The 20,733-nt window shown below is 39.4% G+C and overlaps 1 protein-coding gene across 4 annotated transcripts in view; it reads right to left on the bottom strand.

Annotated features, from left to right (window-relative positions):
* CCDC125 (coiled-coil domain containing 125) overlaps nt 1–20,733 on the bottom strand; it is a 29,791-nt gene extending 9,058 nt beyond the window's left edge. For 3 of the 4 annotated variants that reach the window (XR_014021636.1, XM_081291570.1, XM_081291572.1), the window contains exons 1-7: nt 20,122–20,733; nt 9,098–9,421; nt 7,358–7,416; nt 5,180–5,266; nt 3,393–3,470; nt 2,623–2,708; nt 1,806–1,888 (exon numbers count right to left, since the gene is read on the bottom strand). Coding sequence is in view for 3 of the 4 variants with exons in the window: in XM_081291570.1 (XP_081147696.1) it covers nt 1,806–1,888; nt 2,623–2,708; nt 3,393–3,470; nt 5,180–5,266; nt 7,358–7,416; nt 9,098–9,407 (703 nt within the window). In the remaining variant the exon portion in view is untranslated. The remainder of the gene's footprint in view (nt 1–1,805; nt 1,889–2,622; nt 2,709–3,392; nt 3,471–5,179; nt 5,267–7,357; nt 7,417–9,097; nt 9,422–20,121) is intronic. The other variant, XM_081291571.1, reaches the window with a different exon arrangement.

The following is a 20,733-nucleotide window of genomic DNA, read 5'->3' as shown; positions in this document are numbered from 1 at the left end:
TACAACTGACGGATTTTGGGCTCCGTCCAAAAAACCTACTGATTGAATAGCAAGTATCATGTGAAATAACATACAATACTAGAAAAATTTTTTTTGGACCAGGGATTAAACTCAGGGGTGCTTAACCACTGAACCACTTCCCCAGTCCTTTCTATATTTTATGTTGAGACAGGGTCTCACTAAGTTTCTTAGGGCCTTGCTAAGTGGCTGAGACTGGCTTTGAACTTGCCATCCTCCTGCCTCAGTCTCCCAAATTGCTGGGATTACAGGAATGCACCACCACACCCAGAAAAAAAAAGTTATTTTTAATACCAAAGCATCTTAACTTTGAATCGCAAATTTGCTCCTTGTTGGCTCTGGGAAAATTTGTAGGATTTTAAAAAAGAGAACATGTAAAGGCAAATTATTCAGAAACTGCAGATAGTAGGAGAAATGGATGATGAGATCTCATATATTGTATTCATGTTGAATGTACCAGCTGCCACACTTTACCAGATTTTTCCCTATTAAAAGTTTTCATGGGCTGGGGTTGTGGCTCAGCGGTAGAGCGCTCGCCTAGCACATGTGAGGCCCTGGGTTGGATCCTCAGCACCACATAAAAATAAATAAAATAAAGGTATTGTGTCCAAGTACAACTAAAAAATAAATATTAAAAAAAGTTTTTATAAGAGGCTCTCAAACTACACATTTAGAACATGAGGAATCCTGCTATCTGCTGGAGAGCAGAAAATAGTACCTTTCCCCCTCATGCTATAGGGTAGGGGCAGGGAAGTAGGAGAGGTTGTGAGTAAAGCAGCTTCTATACTGACCTAATCTAACACAGGCCACAGCTTTATGGGTTCAACTGCCTGAAACACCATCTGTGTGTGCAGATCTCACCTGGAGATGTTCATACACCTCTGTCACACACGACAGAGAGGCCTCTCAGTCCTGGGGGATGATTTAGAGCTTGTTTTGTCCCCTTCAAACCACCACTTAGTTTCTGTTAAGGGAGAATTAACATCTTCTCTGAAAAATTTGTAAAAAGTTGGTACCACTTTAATGCTCTTCTAATTTTCATTATATAATGGATATATATTTTTATATATGTGCATACATTTGTGTGTGTGTGTGTGTGCGTGTGTGTGTGTGTGTATTTTTCTACTTGGGTTCCTCAAGTATCAAGCTCTACTGTTTTACTTTACACTAAAACTAAATAAAAATAAGGAGTAAGGAGAAACGGTTTAATGGGTAGAAGGGTTTTTTTTGTGTGTGTGTGTATAGTGCTGAGGATTGAACCCAGGGCCTTGTGCATGCAAGGTAAGCACTCTACCAACTGAGCTCTATTCCCAGCTCTAATGGGTACAAGCTTTTACTTTGGAGAGCTCCAGTGTTTTGGAAATAGAAGTGGTTTGGCTACACAGTATTGTCAGTGCCACTGAATTTCTCTTTTAAAATGATAAATTTTGTGTTGGGTGGATTTTGAGCTGATAAAATTTTAAATTTAAGAAACCTCAATGATGCATTTCTTCCTTTGATTATCCTTAAAACATATTACTTAAAAATACTAGCATTTTGTTTCTATTATGTGTTCTTACTACATAATACTCTACACAAAACTAATCTTTTTTAATATTTTTGAGTTATAGATGGACACAATATCTTTATTTTGTTTATTCATTTTATGTGGGGTGCTAAGGATTGAACCCAGTACCTCACCTGTGCAAGGCAAGTACTCTTCCACTGAGCCATAACCTCAGACCTGCAAAACTAATCTTTAAACATAATATTTTAAAAGAATCATCAGAAGACCACACGTTACTTACTTGCTTGTTCAGACTTTAGCATTTTAATTTCTTCTGTTTTCAGTTTCAGATTCTCTTTGAGAACTGCATTTTCACAGTTTAGTCTGGAAAAAAGCACCCTTCAAATAACTAAAACATTATCACTTCCTGAATGAGAATAATTTTGTTTCTATAATTAGAACATAAAAACCTAAATATAATTTTTTCTACTTTAAAGGGCTGGGGATGTAGCTCAGTGGTAGAGCACTTGCCTCGCATGTCTGAGACCCTGGGTTCAGTCCTCAGTATTGAAGAAAAAAGGAGTTTAAAATATATTTTTAAATTTTGAGATAGGGTCTTGCTAAGTTGCTGAGGCTGGCCTTGATTCTCCTACCTCAGCCTCTCAAGTACCTAAGATTATAAGCATGTGCCACCATACCCTGTCATATATATTTTAAAAAAATAAAATAAAAAGGCAGAAAAGTAACAAAATAAGGAACCATTAAGCAGTAAGAATTTTATAATATTTACAGTTAGCTTAAAGAAGAAAGCCTAAACTACATTTGAATTAATGCATTTTAAAGATTCTTTTTTCTTTTTTTTCTGATACCAGGGATTAAATTCAGGGGCACTCAACCACTAAGCCACATCCCCAGCCCTATTTTGCATTTTATTTTGAGACAGGATCTCACTAAATTGCTTAGGGATTTGCTAAGTTGCTGAGGCTGGCCTCAAACTTGCAATCCTCCTGCCTCAGCCTCCCTAGTCACTGGGAGGTGGGTACCACCATGCCCAGCAGTGCATTTTGAGGCCCTGGGTGTGATCCTCAGTGTTTTAAAGAATAAAATATTATACAAACCTTTCATATTTTTGGGTCCAAGATTCCTCTATATTTTTAAATCTATTCTGATCAAATTCTATTTCCCACTGCAAGGCATTTATTTCCTAGGGAAAGAAAATAGCACTTTCATGGAAAATTACTACAAATATATCATTTCATTTAATCATTTCGCAGAAATGGTTTAAAAAGAAAAAATGATCATTCAAAAGAGTCTCTGACATTTGTAAAAGACATTTGGTATGCCTCTTTAGCACTCAAAGAAATTTTGCTTACTTAAAATTAATTTAATATAAAAAAAATTTCAAATTGTTTGAGTTGAAAATTTGCTGGACTGCACACAGATTTCTCAGTGCCTACCTGTTCCCCATGCAGACACTATAAGCAAAATTCACTCCTGGAATCTCAGCCTAAATGGCCCTATCAGGTGTGCAACAAACACAGAAAAGTTATCATCTTAGAATGATCCCTAGTGACTTTTTTTGTGGTCGTTTATTATTATTGCCAGAAAGATGCAGACCCTGACAAAGAAGTAGAGGAATAAAAAAGGGAAGAAAAATAGGAAGTATCAATTTGGCAGGCTTCCAACTACCATAAATGGAGAAATAAAAGAAACTAACTTTTTACCCATGTGACAATCTGTTTTAGATTGCTCCCAAAGGGAAGACTATCAGAGATTGAAGCATACCTGGAGAGTATGCACAAATGGCATATCCAAAGTATGGTGAGTTTAAGAAAATCCTATTTAAATCTTATTGGATTGAATAAGTCTATGCTAAAAATGCAAATACCTTCTCCAAGGATTTCTTTTGCTCCATTGTTTTTTGAAGCATTGCCTGGGTATGACTTGTGGCTTTGCCAAATACTGCCTATAGAAAATAAAAATAGCATGAGTATCAATCAAATTTCTTTTCTTATTTTTTAAAAATTTTTTTGCAGTTGTAGATGAACAGCATGTCTTTATTTTATTTGTTTATTTTTATGTGGTGCTGAGGATCAAACCCAGTGCCTCCTACATGTGCAAGGCAAGCACTCTGCCACTGAGCTACAGCCCCAGCCCTCTTTATTTTTTTTTAAGTTTTTATTTTATTTATTTATTTTTATGTGATGCTGAGGATTGAACCCAGTGCCTCACACAGACTAGGCAAGTGTTCTATCCCTGAGCTACATCCCAGCCCTTTTTATTTTTTGTTTTGAGACAGGGTCTCACTAAGTTGCCCAGATTGATCTCAAACTTTCATTCATCCTGCCTCAGCCTTCCAAGTAACTGGGTTATAGGCATGCACTGCCATACCAGGCTAAATTAAATTACAGTCACTCTGATATGCACAATGAAGTATAATATTTTATACACAACGAATGTGAACTTCATTAACTCTTAACTTAAGAGTTTCACACTGACAGTCTCCCCCTACCCTACCCCAGTTCTGGAGTGTGAACCCAGGGATAGTATACTACTGAGTCATATCTGTGGCAATTTTTCTTTTTTATTTTGAGACAGGAGATAGCTAAGTTGTTTAAGACCTCACTAAGTTGTCCAGGCTGGCCTTGATTCTCCTGCTTCAGGAGGCAGTGGCACATGCCTATGGATTACAGGCATGTGCCACTGTGCCTGACTCATATTGACAAACTTTTGTGGAAAATTTGATATCTCAAATGTCAGAAGAGTTTGATTTGATTCTTTCCCAATAAATGTGGGAATGAATGAATGAATACACACAGAAACTGTACACAGCAGTATTATTCATCATAGTTAAAAAGAAGAAACAACCCACATATTCATCAACCAGTAAATGTATAAATAAAATGTGGTATGACTGTACAATATTTTTATTTGTTGTATTGGGGATTGAACCAAACTGAGGATTGCTTAACCTCTGAGCCATATCCCCAGCCCTTTATTTTTCGTTTTGAAACAGGGTCTCACTAAGTTGCTGAGGCTGGCCTTGAACTTGTGATCTTCCTTCCTCAGTCTTCTGAGTCACTGGGAATACTAAGGCAGGTGCCACCACACCTGGCCTCACAGTGGAATTTTATTTGGCAATACAAAGGAAGAACGTATTAATACATACTAAAGCATGCATTTACTTCAAAAACATGCTAACTAGAAGAATCCAAATGCCAGTGAATCCAGTTACCATATTGTATGATTGTATTTGTATGAAACAGAAAAAGACAAATTTGTAAGATGATCATTAATCATCTAGGACTATGAGTTGGAATGGGGAATGCCTGCTAGTGGATACAGGATTCCTTTTTTGAATGTCTGAAATGTTTTTAAATTAGACTGTAGTGATGGTTGCACAACTCCCAAGTTAGTACAAATAAATTGTATTGCATTCTTAAAACAAGTGAAATTCTTAGTGTGAAAATTATAAAACTATGGAAAAATCTACACCTAAAAATGCAACACAGCTATATTACGTACTTCTCAGTTTTTTTGTTTTGTTTGGTTTGGGTTGGTTTGGTTGGTTTGGTTTTGGTGCTAGGGATCAGCCTGCTCTTGTTTTAAATGTCAAAAATATATCACTTATTATTGGAATATGTAATTGATAAAAGTTTAAAACTAACTTCTTACCATGCTTTGAAGAATTTTCAATGCTTCCTCTTTACCTTCAAGTTGTCTTTGAGATGCCTCAAGTTCAGTTTTTAAAATTTCTACTTCCTGAGGACAAAAATAAAATTAGTCTTTCTATCTGCAAGACATATAACCCCCAAATTGTCAATTTGATTAGTTCACATTTACTCACAATACAAAGCACCTACAAACGAGGATCTAAATCCCTCTAGACTTTGTAAATGAACTATTCAGGCTAAAGCTGAGAACCCAACTATCAAGCATCACTGGTAACAATAAGCCCAAATTTTTTGCTTTTACTGACTTTGGCCACATACTTAATAACATGAAAAAAATATTTAGGCCACATAAAATAAGCACATGGTGGCTATCTATTCAGCTACAGTAGCTGTTGTGGTCTGAACTGTGTCCTTGAAAAGGATATGTTCAAGTTCTAACCCTAATACCATGACTATGACCTTATCTGGAAAGGCGGTCTTAGCAGATATGTTTTTTAAAAAACTTTTAGACAAATGAAACTTAACAGGAATGAGATACAAGTTGGCCAGAAGAGGTTGAGAGACCTACTCTTCAAGTTGGGCAGGCAACATTTATAGACAGAAAATGGAAATGAGGTAAAGAAGAGTCTTGATTGGTGGTTATGTCTCAAGCCTTTGCCTTACTTGGGCAGGGTACAGTCAGCAGGCAACATGTAATTGGCTGAAGCTCAGCTGCACTGATTGGCTGGGACTCAGTTGGTTATTACAAAAATATACTTTGAAATGAGGCTTTCTATTTGTTTACATAATATTACATAAAGACTCAAGGTATATAGGAAGGGTTGGGCCAAAGTTAGTTTCATTTAACAAATGTAATCAAGTTAGGATGAGGTTATACTAGATTAGGATGGGAACCAATCTGATCACTGGTGTCCTTATGAAATGAGGGAAAGCTCTGAACACAGACACACAGTGGAGAACAATATGAGAGTCAGAGGCAGAGAATGGATTTATGGAGCTACAGGCCAAGGACTGCAACAACCACCAGAAACCAGGAAGAGACAAAGAAGCATTTTCTTCTAGAAACTTTGGGAAGAAGAGAGTCTGCTAAAACCTTGAATCCAGGCTTCAAACCTCCAGAACTGAGAGACATTTCATTTCTGTTGTTTAAAGCCATCAGCTTGTGGTACTTTGTCCCAGCAGACCTAGAGAACTTAAAGACAGCCGCTTTCATAAGAGTTTAACACTCTCTCTCTGTCTCTCTCTCACACACACACACTGAAGTGGGCTGGTTTCCCAGGGGACAGGCACCCTGTTATAAACCCCTGTGCCCACCAAGCTGGGGCATTCCTCAGATCACCTGAGAATCTCTTGACTTCTGACTTCAAGGAGGTTAAATTAAGACTGATTATTTCAAACCTCACATATAAGGAAAGCAGTTGGAAGTGATAATAATTATTATTTTTATTATTATTATATTATTATAATTATGTGATGCTGGGGATTAAACCTAAGGCCTCGCACATGCTAGATAAGTATTCTTCTACCGAGCTATACCTGCATCCCTGTGATAATTGTTTTCTCAAAGAGGAGATTAGAGAAATTCAAAGGGAGAACTGGTAGACATGTTTATATAAGTGGCCTTTTTAAGAGATGCACACAGGGTTGGGGTTGTGGCTCAGTGGTAGAGTGCTCGCTTAGCATGCATGAGGCACTTGGGTTTGATCCTCAGAACCACATAAAAATAAAAATATTGTGTCCACCTAAAACTAAAAAAAAATAATAATAAAAAAGAGATGGGGGGATGGGGATGTGACTTGTCACATGCGTGAGGCACTGGTTCAATTCTCAGCACCACATAAAAATAAAATCAAGATATTGTGTCCACCTAAAACTAAAAATTAAATTTTAAAAAAGTTTTTAAAAAAAGAGAGAGATAAACACAGAAGAGGCTGATGGAAAGTATGCACTCAAGGAAAAAAAAGCCTGTGGGTATAACTGTGTGGTAGTGTGTGGTAGAGTGCTTACTGGGTATAGGTAAGGCCCTGGGTTCAATTCCCAGCACCCCCCCCCCTCAAAAAAAAAAAGAAAAATATCTGGAAAGCCAATATTGGCCTTCCATACAATTTTTGTACTAACAGAATATCTATCAGCAGACTTTATTTACATGAGAATTTTTATATTAGATCAGAGTACCTACCCCTAAAGTTTCATGAAGACGTTGCCTTAAATCTTCATTTGACAATTCTGAATTAAAACCTATTAGAGAAAAAAGACACAAAACTGGAATATTTCTTTAGTTAAATACAGGACATTTATTTACAAATATTAAGTACAGTTTCTTTTTTTATAAAGGAAGAAGACTGGGATTAACCAAATAATGATAAAAGTTTGTAGCCTCAGTGGTACAATACAGGTCTTGAGTATGAGGAGTAGCCTCACCCAAGCTGCAACATTCCTTATGAGCCATATTTCTTAAATTACAGTTGTTTCTCAATATTGAAGGGAATTGGTTCAGAACCCCCTAAGATACCAAAATCTGTGGATGCCCAAACCCTTATGTAAAATTAGTATTTGCATATAACCCATGCACATCATCCTATATCCTTTAAATAAAAAAAATTTTTTTCCTGGTACTCGGGATCGAACCCAGGTGTGCTTTATCACTGAGTCACATGAGTCTCCAGCCCTTATTTAAATTTTGAGACAGGGTCTCACTAAATGGCCAAGTGGCCAAGTCTGACCTTGAACTTGGTATCCTCCTGCCTCAGCTTCCTGAGTGGCTGGGGTTACAGGTGTGTGCCATATTTAAATAGTTGTTATACTTACTGGGCTTTTATTTGTATTGTTTTTATCATTATATTGTTACTTTTTTTTTTTTTTTTTTTTTTTTTTTTGGTACTAGAGATTGAACCCAGGGGTGCCTAACCATTTTCAGACAGGGTCTCACTAAGTTGAGTAGGGCCTCACTAAATTGTTGGGCTGGCCTTGAACTTTCGATCAAGGCCTCCAAATCACTGGGATTACAGGCATGTACAACTGGGGCCCTGTGTGTATTGTTACTTTTTATTGGTATTACTTTTTATGATCTGCAGTTGAGGGAATGGGAAGATGTGCCACCCGTGGATTAGGAGGGCTAAAGGTATTTTTATGTGGTTTTAATTTAAATCTGTTCAACTTTCATGGGGAAAGTTTCAGGAGAGAAAATTTTACAACCTGGATTATAAAAATTCAGCCGGACAGCAGGGAGTGCCCTGGTACAGGCATAGACCCGATTATGAATTTTATTCCTTTTCTAATCTAAAGCATAATTTCTTTTAGGTTAGGATAAATTAAGATTTAGTTTGTTTTGACAATTTTTGAGACTTCAGGATATCCAAAAATAATTGGAAGCATCTATCTTCTGCCTGGAACCTGCCTTTACCAGTTAGCCACCAGATTTGCTCCCCTTCAGAGAAGCCTTCCCATCCCTGGCCTGAAACAGCAGCACTCCACTTCCCCTAATCACTCACTATCTTTTAACTTACCACCGAGTGATATTATGCATTATGATTTTTAGGTTTATTTTCTCTCTTTATGTAGAATGTGAAATACATATTAGTGCCTTTGCCAGCTGTGTTCACTCATATTATTGCTAGAACCGAGACCTGTTCCTGGCACCTAATGGTACCCAAGAAGTATTTGTTGACAAAGGAAAAAAAATAAAACTACATCATGAAAAAGCAAAGTAGTTAATAATTTATTGATTACTAACAAAAATATTATTAAAGTAGAATAACTATTGCATATTTTGTACAATAGTTGGAAATATAAACGTCAGTTACTTTTGTACCAATTCAAGGTAAGAATGAATTTCTAAAATCTACTATGGTTACCTATTTTCATGCATTGGAAGGGTGACAGCACTCACAGGGAAAGGAGAGAAACTGAGCATTCTTACCAGTGCTGCTTTGTTGTCTATAACTGGAAATCCTGGACCCTTGAAGGCAGGTGTCTTGCAAGTTCTTTTGCTTGAAATACTGAAAAATGGCTCCACTTCTCTCTTTCCCCTTTCTTAGAAATGGGGGAGGGCTAAAGTTCTTTCCATCTGATCTTTTTCTAGATGTAAGTAAATGTGAAACTTCCACTTCGTAAATTCCACCAGGTCTTCTTCCAAGGCCATATCCTAGATCACCTTCTGTCATGTCATCCTCTTCTGTTCCCCAGAACTGCACCTCTGACTCACTCGATGATCTCACCACCTTGCTCATTAGCCTAATACTGTCTTTATCATAAGGAAAAACAGTAATTAAAAATCAGTCAGTAGGGCTGGGGTTGTGGCTCAGTGGTAGGGTGCCTGCCTAGCATGTGTGAGGCCCTGGGTTCAATTCTCAACACTGCATATAAATGAATTAATTAAATAAGGTCCATCAACAACTAAGTATATATATATATATGTGTGTGTGTGCGTGTGTGTGTATAAATAAATAAATAAATAAATAAATAAATAAATAAAAGCAGTCAGGAGATCCAGCAGTATCCCACTTCCAGGTATTTACCAACACATTTGGAAATCATTATGTCAAAGAGATGTCTACATCTCCAGTTTACTGCAGCACTGTTTACAATAGCCACCTTATGGAATCAAACTAAGTGTCCATTAAGGGAAGAATGAATGAAGAAAATGTTCTCTCTCTCTCTCTCTCTCTGTCACACACACACACACACACACAAATATCATTCAACTTTAATCTCTGTATTGTTCCAATTTTAATATATTTGCCACTGAAGTAAGCACATTGTTCAACCTTTAAAAAGACATTTTATAGCTGGGCACAGTGGTGCACACCTGTGATCCCAGCGGCTTGGAAGGCTGAGGCAGGAGGATCACGAATTCCAAGGCATTAAGGAACTCAGTGAGACCTTGTCTTTAAATAAAATACAAAATAGAGCTGAGGATGTGGTTCAATGGTTAAGTGCCCCTGGGTTCAACCCCTGTTACCAAAAAAAAAAAAAAAAAAAATTTGTGTTTGTTATAGCATGAACAGAATTGGATAGCATTATTATTTTTTTTTTAAAGAGAGAGTGAGAGAGAGAGAATTTTTAATATTTATATTTTAGTTCTCGGCGGACACAACATCTTTGTTGGCATGTGGTGCTGAGGATCGAACCCGGGCCGCACACATGCCAGATGAGCGCGCTACCGCCTGAGCCACATTCCCAGCCCTGGATAGCATTATAATAAGCAAATAAGCAAGGCATAGAAAAGAAAACACCACATAATCTCACCTATATGTGGAATTTAAAATAGAACACAAAGAAGCAGGGAGTAGAAGAATGGTGGTTACTGGAGGTTAGAGGGTGGGGCAAATGAGGAATTGATGGTCAAAAGGGACAAACCTTCTGTGAGATAGTTAATGCCAAGTAAATTCTCTTTGAGATATACTGCACAGTGTGGTGGATATATCAAATAACAGTGTATGGGGCTGGGGTCATGGGTGCTCGCTTAGCACATGTGAGGCCCTAGGTTCAATTCTCAGCACCACATAAAAATAAATAAATAAATAAACAAACAAATAAATAAATAAAAGGTATTGTGTTCAACTACAATTAAAAAATAAATATATATTTTTTAAAAAATAACAAACAATGTATGGGACATTTCAAAATCACTAAATTTCAAATGTTCTCATCTCAAAAAATAAGGTTTGAAGTAATGGATATTTCAATTAACTTGATTTAATTAATCCACATCATATTTATTAATCCTAAAATCACATTGTACCACCTAAATATATACAACTATAATTTGCCAATTTATGATTAAAATTAGAGCAGACAGCTCTCTTTGCTTCTTGGCTGCCATGAACTGAGCAGCTTTTCTCCTCCATGCCCTTCCACCATGATGTTCTGCCTCATCTTGGGGCTAGAGCTATGGAGTCAGTGGATCATGCACTGAACCTCTGAAACCAAGTAAACCTAAGGAACTTATCCATGTTTAAGCCATCAACAAGAAGTTGAGGGATTTAAATTGAAGCTGAAAGTGCCACATATATTCCAGAACATCAGGAGCCTCCATACACCTTTCTGGTTTCATGAGGTACCAACCAAATAACGTCCCTTGCACCTTAACCACATGCTGTCAAGACTGGCTTTGCCTTGTCAGTGATCCAGACTGGATTTAAGGACTTGTCATTGAGCGGATAATAGGAAAATGCTGTCTCATCAGAAGGGGAGACCCCAAATCAAAGCTTGCCTCGCTGAAAAGGACCAGCTGGAAGAAACCCAGCAGTCAGCACAGGGCCTGGCACATGGAACTACTCAAGTGATGAGACTTATATGAAAACACCATGCTTGACCTGTTTGCCTAAGGAGCAATATTTGGATTGTTTTCTGTTTCTGGCTGCCACATATACAGCTACTATGAATTTCTATGTCAGGTTTTTATATGAATGAATTTCAGGTTCCTATGCTATTCCAGAGCAACAGGTGGCATCCCTTCTCTTTAGAAAGAATGGCATTGTGGGGCAGGGCTGCTTTTACTTCAAGGAAGACAAAAGAACCTTTCTACATGTGCAAAAGAATTTATCTTCAAGTAAAATTCAGAAAAAAAACTAAAACAAGTTTGGTCTAAAAGTTTTTCTGTATTTAGTGAATTGTAACGTAACTTGGTATGTAAATAGACCATTACCTGTTCTTCTAACAAGTAGCCAAGACTCAGCCAATCACAGCCAACTGTTCAAGCCAGGTTCAAATAAAGGAAATGCCAAACTTTAACCAATTGAGTAATCTCTACCTTCACTTTCTACTTTCTGTATGTCACTTCCTTTTTCTTTTCTGCCTATAAACATAACATGCATGGTAGGGCAGAACATTCAGAACCATTTTTGGTCCAGACTGCTGTGCAATTCTAGAATCACAAAAGCAAATTAAGATATGTAAAACTAGATATGTAAAACTAGATTTGTTTTAAACTAGATTTGTTGTAATTTTCCCTTATCATAACATAACAAAACAAAAACAACTCTCAGTATAATCAAGTAGGGTCTTTTCTTTTTCTTTTAGTACATCCCCAGCCCTTTTTTCTTTTTTTTTTTTGTGGGGGGTGCAGGATAGGGTGGGGGGGTGCCAGGTATTGAACTCAGGGACACCCAACCACTGAGCCACATCCCCAGTCCTATTTTGTATTTTATTTAGAGACAGGGTGTCACTGAGTTACTTAGCACCTCCATGTTGCTGAAGCTGGATTTGAACTCTGGATCCTCTTTCCTCAGCCTCCTGAGCCACTGGGATTATACATGTGCACCACCGTGCCCAGCATCCCCCAGCCCTTTTTATTTTTTGTTTTTAGACAGGGTCTAACAAAATTGCTTAGGGCCTTGCTAATGTGCTGAGGCTGCCCTCGAATTTGCCATCCTCCTGCCTCAGCCTCCTGAGTTATTGAGATTACTGTTGGGCACCACTGTACCCAGCTTCAAGTAGAGCTTTAAATGGGAAATTTTTTTCTTTTTGTAATACAAGACATGAATATCCAAGGATTTAATTAACATACATATGCCCCTTACAGTCCAATCAGAAGTATCTAACATTTCAGCTAGGCCTGGTGGTGCACACCTGTAATCCCAGCAGCTCTGGAGGCTGAGGCAGGAAGATCCCAAGTTCAAATGCAGCATCAAAATTTAAGGACACCCAGTCTCAAAATATAAATAAGGAAAGTGGGAGCTGGGGATGTGGCTTTGTGGTATAGCACCCTTAAATTCAAACACTGGTATCATAAAAAAGAACAAAAGAGGTACTTATCATTTCAGGACTTTTTAGATAAGAAGATCCAACCCCTCATTTCAAACATTGTGGTGTACTGCAGGAAAGCTGGAGAGGCTTTTACTGACTCCAGTAACCCAGTGATGAGGAAACAGCAGATTAGCCTTTGCTAAGGACACAGAATGCTCTTGAGATAGAGGTTTATAAAGGAAATGCTGCCATTTACACAAGCCTCAAGCAGTACAAAATTCAGAAGTCTCAGCCCCTGTCACAGTGCACGCTTATAATCCCAGCAGCTAGGAAGGCTGAGGCAGGAGGATCCCAAGTTCAAAACCAGCCTCAGCAACTTAGCAAGGCCCTAAGCAACTTAGCAATATCCTGTCTCAAAATAAAAAAATAAAAAAGGGCTGGGGGGGCTGGGGTTGTGGCTCAGTGGTAGAGCGCTCGCCTAGCAGGGGTGAGGCCCTGGGTTTGATCCTTAGCACCACATAAAAATAAATAAATAGGGTTGGGGTCATGGCTCAGTGGTAGAGCGCTTGCCTAGCATGTGTGAGGCACTGGGTTTGATTTTCAGCACCACATACAAACAAATAAATAAATAAAGGTCCATTAATAATTAATAAAAATATTGTTTTTAAATAATAAATAAATAAAAATAAAGGCATTGTGTCCACCTACAACTAAAAAAAAGGGGGTGGGGGTTGCTGGGGATGTGGATCAGTGGTTAAGTGCATGGGTTCAATCCCTGATACAAAAACAAAAAATTCAGAAGTCTCTGAAAAATGACTCATTCCCAATGACTAAGTGTCTTCCAATGACTAAGACTATCTCGTGATAGAGAACATTTCCTATCTTCTGCCCTTGTCCCTCTTGGCCCAGCATCTACATTAGGTGTTCCTGCCACTTGTGGTTTCTGATTTAGCTCCACTTAGTCCATCTTTTATTTTAGTACAGACAAACTTAGTACAGGTTTTGTATCTGGGACAATGAATAGATGAGAAGGTAGGTGTCCCTCTTGCTTTTCTCCCTTCCTTTCTCAACTTGTGCAACAGCTATGTTCAATACATTCCACTATTTGGTAATTCGATGTGAATACAAAGTGAAGTCTTGAGATGGCCAAAGGCCCTGCTCTCATCTCTTATCCCATCCCCTGGATGTTAGGATGGCCTCCCTTTGGTTCTTGAATGGGCCCAGGCACTCCTGCACCTCAGAGCTCCAAGTTTCCTCTGTCTGGACTGCTAGTTGCCTAGATATTTGCACAGTTGTTCCTCTCTTTGGGTCTTTACTTCAGAGTCACCTTCTCTGTGGGGCCTTTCTTGGCATCTAAAATCGAAGCTCCACTTCACTATTCTACTTCTCTCTTTTATTTTCCACCTTAGCACCAAGGACCTTCTAACATACTCTTTCATATTTTATTTAATTTTCAAATTATATTAATAAAATTGGGGCCAATAAAAAAAGGGAAGCTAATACAAAGACTGAGTGAAGCAGAGGGTGACTCCTTATGATCTGCTTCTCAATAGCTACGTGCCCCGAAATGTGAGGGCACCTGAACATTTTCCTTCTCCATAGCCCAAACCTGCTCCAAACGACTTCACGTAGAATGTAAGTTCTGTAAGGTGAGCAATTTCTGTCTGTTTAGTTCACACTGTATTCAGTATCTAACCCAGGATCTGAAACATAATCCATGCTCCATAAAGACTTGTTTAATAAATGAGTAAAAAAAGGAAGAAAAAAAAAAAACGGAAATACTTGCCTCAAGGACAGGAAGAGAAAACTGTCACCTCCACAAAGCTGTGCCTAGTCACTGAGGGAGTACTGCCTGCACTGCTTCCTAGAAGAAAGCAAATCCTGGCAACAAGGCTATAGGGAAGTCACCATCACTGAGCCCTCCTGGTCAGACCACCACAGTCACCTACCTGGTCACAGTGGGGCAGCTGAAGAGGCTCCAAACACTCCTTCCAGTGTGGAGTGCAGTTAAGACAGGCTTTCACCACCAGGGATTTCAAAACAGCTGCTTTGCTGTAGTGGTTTAGAAATATTTCATCCTTTTCTCAAATCTTGTTAAAAAAAAAAAAAAAAAAAAAACCTGGGGCCCAGCTTCACATCAGTGAAAAGAAAAAGTAATAAATAAGAAGGGAGAATAAAACCTTTGTTGGGGATAGAAACAAACACACTTGATAATGTTGTTAAAGCAATATTCAACACTGCCTATTGGACTCGTTTTCCAAATTTTTATAGAATCATCTTGGTTCTTTTCTGTGGTGATTTCCTTAAAAAGCAGATCTGTCAGATAGGCATGGAAGCACACATCTATAAACCCAGTTACTCAGAGGCTGAGGCAGGAGGACTGCTAGTTCCAGGCCCATGGCCAGCTCAGGCAATTTAGTGAGACCCTATCTAAAAATCAAAAAGTAAAAATAAAAAGGGGTGGGAATGTGGCTCAGAGGTAGTGCACTTGCCTAGCATGCATGAGGCACTGGGTTCAATTCTCAGCACCACATAAAAATAAAATAAAGATATTGTGTCCACCTAAAACTAAAAAAAATAAAATAAAATAAAGATATTGTGTCCACCTAAAAATAAAAAATTTAAAAAAGGGGGTGGGGATGTGACTCAGTGGTGAACACCCCCAGGTTCTGGAAAAATCCAAGTACAGGGGAAAAAAAAATCTATTCTAACTTGCCAAGGTAAATAAGAAATTATTCACTGAATTAAAGAATAATCACTTGGAAGGCAGTCTTTACTCCTATTTATAGATTATTGCTTATTATGTGCAACCTCAGATCTATGTTAAGAATGGTGTGGTCATGATAAGGGGATCAGCAACAAAGACAGAATTGGTCAATACAAGGGGTAAAAACAGTAAGAGGAAAAGAGTAAGCAATCCACAGGGTGTCTAAGAATAGTTTTTAGTGTTTCACATATATTAAGGTGTCATGGGTATACCTTCCTGCTATTCGGAGCTGAATATAATGATTTTTCCCATGCTCCAATGTCCTACTTTGGGGGAGGAAAGGTTGGTACAGGAAATGAACCCAACCAGTGAGCTATATCACAGGCCCTTTTTTATTTTTGATAATTTAGGAATTGAACCAGGGGTGCTTAACCACTGATCCACATCCCCAGCCCCTTTTATTTTTTATTTTGAGACAGGGTCTTGCTTAGTTGCTTAGGACCTCGCTCAGTTGCTGAGGCTGGCTTTGAACTTAATATCTTTCTGCTTAAGAGGCTGAGCCTCTTAAGTTGCTGGGACTGGAATTGAAGGTATGTACCACCATACCCGGCCTCAGCCCCTTTTAAAATTTTACTTTCACACAAGGTTTCACTAAGTTGGCCTCTCCTAATTAGCTGCAATTACAGGTGTGCACCACCATACCTGGCTCCCCTATTATTATTATTATTATTATTATTTGTACTGGGGATTGAACCCTTGGGCACTCTACTCTGCCCTTTTTATTTTTTATTTTGAGACAGAGTCTCACTAAGTTGATAAGGCTGGCCTCCAACTTGCAATCTTCTTGCCTCAGCCTCCCAAAGGTCGGGATTACAGGTGTGCGCCACTGTGCCCAGATCCCTTTTTCTTTAAAAAAAAAAAAAAATATATATATATATATATTTTAGTTGCAGATAGATAGACACAATATCTCTATTTATTTTTATGTGGTGCTGAGGATTGAACCCAGTGCCTCACACTTGCAAGGCAAGCGCTCTACTGAGCCACAGCCCAGTCCCACCTAATGTTTTTTAAAAATGTAACTTTGAGGACTGTTGGCTGTGTACTATCGTACATTTTAAAGGTTATAGTATTAATATGTAATACAGTAAAACAATCGAACTTCACTTTTGGGACAGATTACTTCTAAGAAAAAGAAAATATTTAGAATTATCAAGCTTCAGGCTGGAGATGTGGCTCAAGTGGTAGTGCGCTCACCTGGCACACGCAAGGCACTGGGTTTGATCCTCAGCACCACATAAAAATAAAAATAAAGATGTTATGTCCACCTAAAAACTAAAAAGATAAAAATAATAATAATAATAATAATAATAAAGAATTATCAAGCTTCTAGTCGGTTTAATGTGTTAAATTTAGGCTCCTTTTGGCACCACTGCAATCAGGTACAGTTGGCATGGTGGCATGATTCTGCAGTCCAGCTACTCAGGAGGCTGAGGTGGGAAGAGTGCTCAGGTTCAGGAGCTCAAGACCAACCTGGGCTACAAAGCCAGACCCATCTCAGAAAGGAAAAAACAAAAGAATTTGAATATTAGTTTCTCTATTTATTAAATGAGTGGATGAAATAGGATTTTTTTGTTTGTTTGTTTGTTTAGAGCTCTGTTTCTGTATCAGCATTTTCCATAGGATGCTCCATGGAACACTAATAATCTGGACTATTAGGTGTTGCTAAGAATAGAAGGGTCCTTTTGGTTTTACTGAGGGATGTAATTTTCCTATTCAGGTATATAGGGCTTGCCCCCAAATAAAAAGGTAAGCAGTGGTAGAACCAAGACTATAAATTATATCTGGCTCCTTACCCAGTCCTCTGGCCACTAGCAAAAGGATGCAGATTGGATTAAAGGCTCAGCATGCTGTCTTTCCACTTTTTTGGAAAAATGACCAGTGGCTTCCTAATTGTTAAGTACAAGATTAAGTCTCATTCCTCAGCCTCTTCTACCTCTACAAAAGCTGTGATATTTTAACTCATCATGCCCAGGTTCCTGGAACACCAGGGCTCCTCAACCCTAAAAGAAATTAGATACTTCTCTTTTGTCCCTGATTGCCTCCTATCTGCCAGCTCAGACTCCTTTTCCTCTTCCACTCCCTTCAATATGTTTGGCTTGCACTTTTAACACTCTTAAATAAACATTTTCAGTTGGATATCCTGTCAGCAACTCAAACATAGCTTGTTCAAAAAGAACCATTATCCTTCCTACCCCCATCCCAGGTCTCCTCCTGAGTACTCTATTTCTCCAAAGGCATCAATCATGCTCCTCCATGTTATCATGGTCCTCACATACCTTTTAGTTGCCATGTTCTCTTTTTTTTTTAATATTTATTTTTTAGTTTTCGGCGGACACAACATCTTTGTTTGTATGTGGTGCTGAGGATCGAACCTGGGCCACACGCATGCCAGGCGAGCGCGCTACCGCTTGAGCCACATCCCCAGCCCAGTTGCCATGTTCTCTAGATCTAAAAATGAAAACAAAACAAAACAACAACAACAACAAAAACAACTTTCCCAAAACCTACCATAATTTTATACATTAACTTCACTGCCCTGGCTGAACTTTTCAGTACTTCTCCTGGACTAAACCAATAGTTCCTAATTGATCTACCCTTAGCCATCCTACACAGCTTCCAAGTCAATAATGCTCTAGCACAGATCTAATGACATTGTTCTCTTGCCCTAAAACATTCCATGGCTCCTATGGCATATATAATTATAGTTAGTACCACCTGTTTTCTACTACTCATTTTCACAATTTCACCTGTCAGTATTCCTCAAGGGTACTCTATACTTCCATGTAAGGAATGCACCTGCTCCCAGGTTCCCCCTCAGCTGGATCACCTCCAAGCCTCTGATGGTGCCATTTTCTTTCTTTCTTTTTTTTTTAATATTTATTTATTTTTTTTTAGTTCTCGGCGGACACAACATCTTTGTTGGTATGTGGTGCTGAGGATCGAACCCGGGCCGCACGCATGCCAGGCGAGCGCGCTACCGCTTGAGCCACATCCCCAGCCCGATGGTGCCATTTTCTACCCCAGACATGGGTTCTCCTCTCAGGCCCTCCTCAGTTCAGGACAACACTCCGGACCGTAGCCTTCTTGGCTCCATAGGCCAGATGTGATTTCTACTCTCTCTGAGACCCTCCCAGCTCTATACTGCCCCTTTTTAATAATCCTTACTTCCTAGCTGTCCTTGGGTTTTACTGCACATGCAACTGAACATCCTTTGGTGCAGGAAGTATCTCCTTTGTTTGTACAAAACAAATTTAGGGGTTGGCCTTGTGGCTCAGTGTCAGAGGCTTGCCTAGCATGTATGAGGCACTGGGTTTGATCCTCAGCATCACATACAAATAAATAAAAACAAAACAGATTTAGTCAGCTTTCACTGTTTCTGTGACCAAAATACCCAACAAGAACAAATTAGAGGAGGAAAAGTTTATTTGCGGTTCAGGGTTTCTCAGTCCATAGATGGCTGACTTCACTGCTCTGAGTCAGAGGTGAGTCAGTACATCACTGGGAAGGATCCAGTGGAGGAAAGCTCCTCAGCATGGCCAGATCAAGAAGTAGGGGTGTGGAAGGGCTGCAGGGAAGATATACTCTTCCAGGCGATGACCCAGTGACCCACCTCCTTCAGCCATGCTCTACCTGCCTAAAGTTACCACCCAGTTAGTCCACTCAAACTAGGATGGACTTCTTATAGGTTACACCTCTCAAAACTCAATCATTTCATATTCCTGCATTAATATAGGTGCTTTTGGGGACACCTCATATACAAGCCATAACAAAGATATTTACTGGACGGAAGTGAAAGAGAAGACAGACTCCTGTCCAGAAAGCTTGTACCAGAAGGATCTACACCCACTAGCCTGACAACACTGCATTAGCAAACAAATTGGTCAAACAGACACCTACTTCCTGTCAAGCTTGACAAAGAACTAACTTGAACCCTCTGTAGTGAAAAAATGGGACTGCTTCTCTACACCGCAGCATTTCATTATTGATTTCTTTAAACAATACTTTTAGATTTATAATAAATTGCAACGATACTATTGAGAACTCCTCTATATCTTTTACCCCAAATCCTCCAATGCTAGCGTTAGGGTAGGGTACACTTACCAAAACTGAGAAACGAACATCTGGTACATGCTATTAACTAAACCACAAGCTTTATTAGGATTTCCTCAGTTTTTCTACTGGGAAGTTGTTCTGTTTCAGAATACTACATAGGATCTAGTACGCAGTAGTCTTAAGGTTCAAATGTAATAGATTAAAAACAACGAAGAGGAAAAAAAGCGGAAACAGGATCTTTGAAATCTATTATTCTTTCAATGCCAGATTAGGCCATTGACCTGGCACCAGGGGAAAAGGAGTCAGTTTGCCAGTTTGTTCGCTACCTGCGAAGTTTCTACAAATCTGCGCCCCTCTCCCGGACCCTCCCTACTCCAATCATCACCACCCCCCCAGTCGCGAGGATCGCCCCCCTCCCCAGGTGCGCTCACCGCGCGCCGCCTGGCCGGGTTGCGGGCGCCGCCGCCGCGCGTCCCCTTGTCACGTGACGGTGTGGGCGCAGCCACACACCGGAAAAGCCGAAAGCCGAAGTTTCCCTGGTTCGCCAGGAGCGGTGGAATCGACGCGCAGCCAGCGGTCTCTGCGTAACCGATGCTGATCTTTCCACATCCAACTCCAACTCCAAAGCCCACTATGGGTAACGGACATACAAACAGTAGCTTGAGATTTAGAACAGGTCGAGGCGTGAGGCAAAAGTGAAATTAGATGGCTGAAGCGTTAAGTCGCCAGGAGTCCGGAGGGGGAAAACATGGCATCTGAGCTGAGTAGAGGCGGAGTTTGAAAAGCAGGCGGAGGGCCCGGTAGGTCAAAGGAACTGCTGTAGCAAAGGTGTGGCAGTGGGAAGGATCTGAGGGAATGGCCCCGTCAGCCTAGAGAGCTGCTACCGGGAACGACCTATTTCAGTTGCTTTTCGTGTAATTCCTAACACCCAACACGCTGTGGCAAATGGACAGACTTTGCAGTGGTCCAAAAATGTGTCTGGATCTAAAAATTACACTGATTTAGAATTAAGGACTACTAATATAAACTTTTTCCTGCCGTAA

Source organism: Spermophilus citellus, assembly GCF_964194105.1.
Source record: "Spermophilus citellus genome assembly, chromosome: 1".
Lineage (NCBI taxonomy): Eukaryota > Metazoa > Chordata > Mammalia > Rodentia > Sciuridae > Spermophilus > Spermophilus citellus.
The sequence above is the reverse complement of the archived record's forward strand: the minus strand, read 5'-3'. Positions and strand labels throughout refer to the sequence as shown.